The sequence below is a fragment of the Propithecus coquereli genome, unplaced genomic scaffold (genome assembly GCF_000956105.1).
Source record: "Propithecus coquereli isolate 6110/MARCELLA unplaced genomic scaffold, Pcoq_1.0 Scaffold1, whole genome shotgun sequence".
Taxonomy (NCBI): Eukaryota; Metazoa; Chordata; class Mammalia; order Primates; family Indriidae; genus Propithecus; species Propithecus coquereli.
In genome coordinates this window covers 7,455,369-7,456,718 of record NW_012133857.1, presented here as the reverse complement: position 1 = coordinate 7,456,718, position 1,350 = coordinate 7,455,369, and the positions used below count along the sequence as shown (strand labels likewise).

Genomic DNA, 1,350 nt, shown 5'->3' with positions numbered 1-1,350 from the left:
ACAGAGATGAGGTAGTGAGGCCTTTGCGTTAGAACAGATGTACACAATTATTTGTAAATAAGGTCTGCTTCCTCTCATTTGATAAGGTGAACTGAGAATCAAGGGACTTAGCGATTGTCACCATTTGGGGGAGGGGGTGGGACAAGGACAAATAAAAATGCCGTAAAACTTTCTCACAGTTTTGAAAGTAGCTTTTTCTTGATTGGCCATTTGGTTGATTGCTATAAACCTTTGATTGTTTTCCAGAGCCCCTACAGAGTTGACTCAGACAGCTTCAGGTTGTTTTACTGATGTTTCTGTGGGGGAATGAGAGCTTAGAGCTTCATAGTTTGCCCTTTTCCTGTTGTCACTCTCTCCTTTTAAATAAACTGAAAGCTATGGTTTTTAATTTTTTACAGGTTAACCAGAAGGGATCAGAGAAGCCACTTGAACAGAAATTTGCAACAATGGTGTCTTCCTTGGGAAGTGGAATGATCAGGTACCTCACTAGAAATCTGTTACAAGTCTTTTCAGATCAGATGTATACTTATATATATGCATGAGTACATAGAGCTCGCTAGACATATTATAGTTCACCTTACATTTTTTTTCTATGCTAGATTAGAGTTGTTCTCTGGCATAATTTATGTTGTAGAATAACTTCTTTACAGTCAAGCTTTAATTTGAGTTTTGTCCCTGATTAAAATCCTCTCGTTGAGGCTTTATGTCCCTAGGAGGCTTTGTGAGGCTGTGGCCGTTAGGTCATGAATTTTGGTCCTTGTGATTGTTTGGTGTGGTGTCTGTGGTCCTGACCATCACGTGAGCTGGTGCAGTTTAGCTATGCATGGTGGCCTCCTCTGGAGCAGTAGCTTTGCCTCTCCTGTAAGTCACCAGGCAACAGTTGCAAACTCTCTGTAGCCTTGTAAAAAGATGGGATCCTAAAACATCAGTTGCCCTGTGGAAAGGTGCATGGTAATGAGTCAGGCCCACCTGCAGCAGGAAACTGGGGTGGAAGGTAGGGGTGTACTATGGTAAAAAGTGGTTATGAGCATTTGGGGAAAACTTTCCAAAAAAATGGTAATGGGTTATTTGGGGGGAAATTATTTTAACCTGTGGAAAATTTCAAACATACACAAAGATAGAATAATATAACAAATCTTCGGGGAAGTATTTAAGTCTTTCTTATCCAATTCAAAAGCTCTAGCAAATTCATCAGATCCTCACTCCATCCATACTTCTGCCTTCTCACTGTGGAACTTGTTCATACACATTCAGGGTGACTCAGAGAAGGATTCCTACCCAGAGTGTACCTCAGAACCCTTGGAGAAATTACTTTGGATAAAAAAAATCAGAATCTCTGGGGTTGGAATA

The 1,350-nt window shown here is 40.5% G+C and overlaps 1 protein-coding gene across 1 annotated transcript in view; it reads left to right on the top strand.

Annotated features, from left to right (window-relative positions):
* The window catches only part of SACM1L (SAC1 suppressor of actin mutations 1-like (yeast)), a 97,720-nt gene that overhangs the window by 70,277 nt on the left and 26,093 nt on the right, over window positions 1-1,350 (top strand). Inside the window, exon 19 of the mRNA XM_012661446.1 lies at window positions 399-478. Within this exon, the coding sequence (XP_012516900.1) occupies window positions 399-478 (80 nt within the window). The remainder of the gene's footprint in view (window positions 1-398; window positions 479-1,350) is intronic.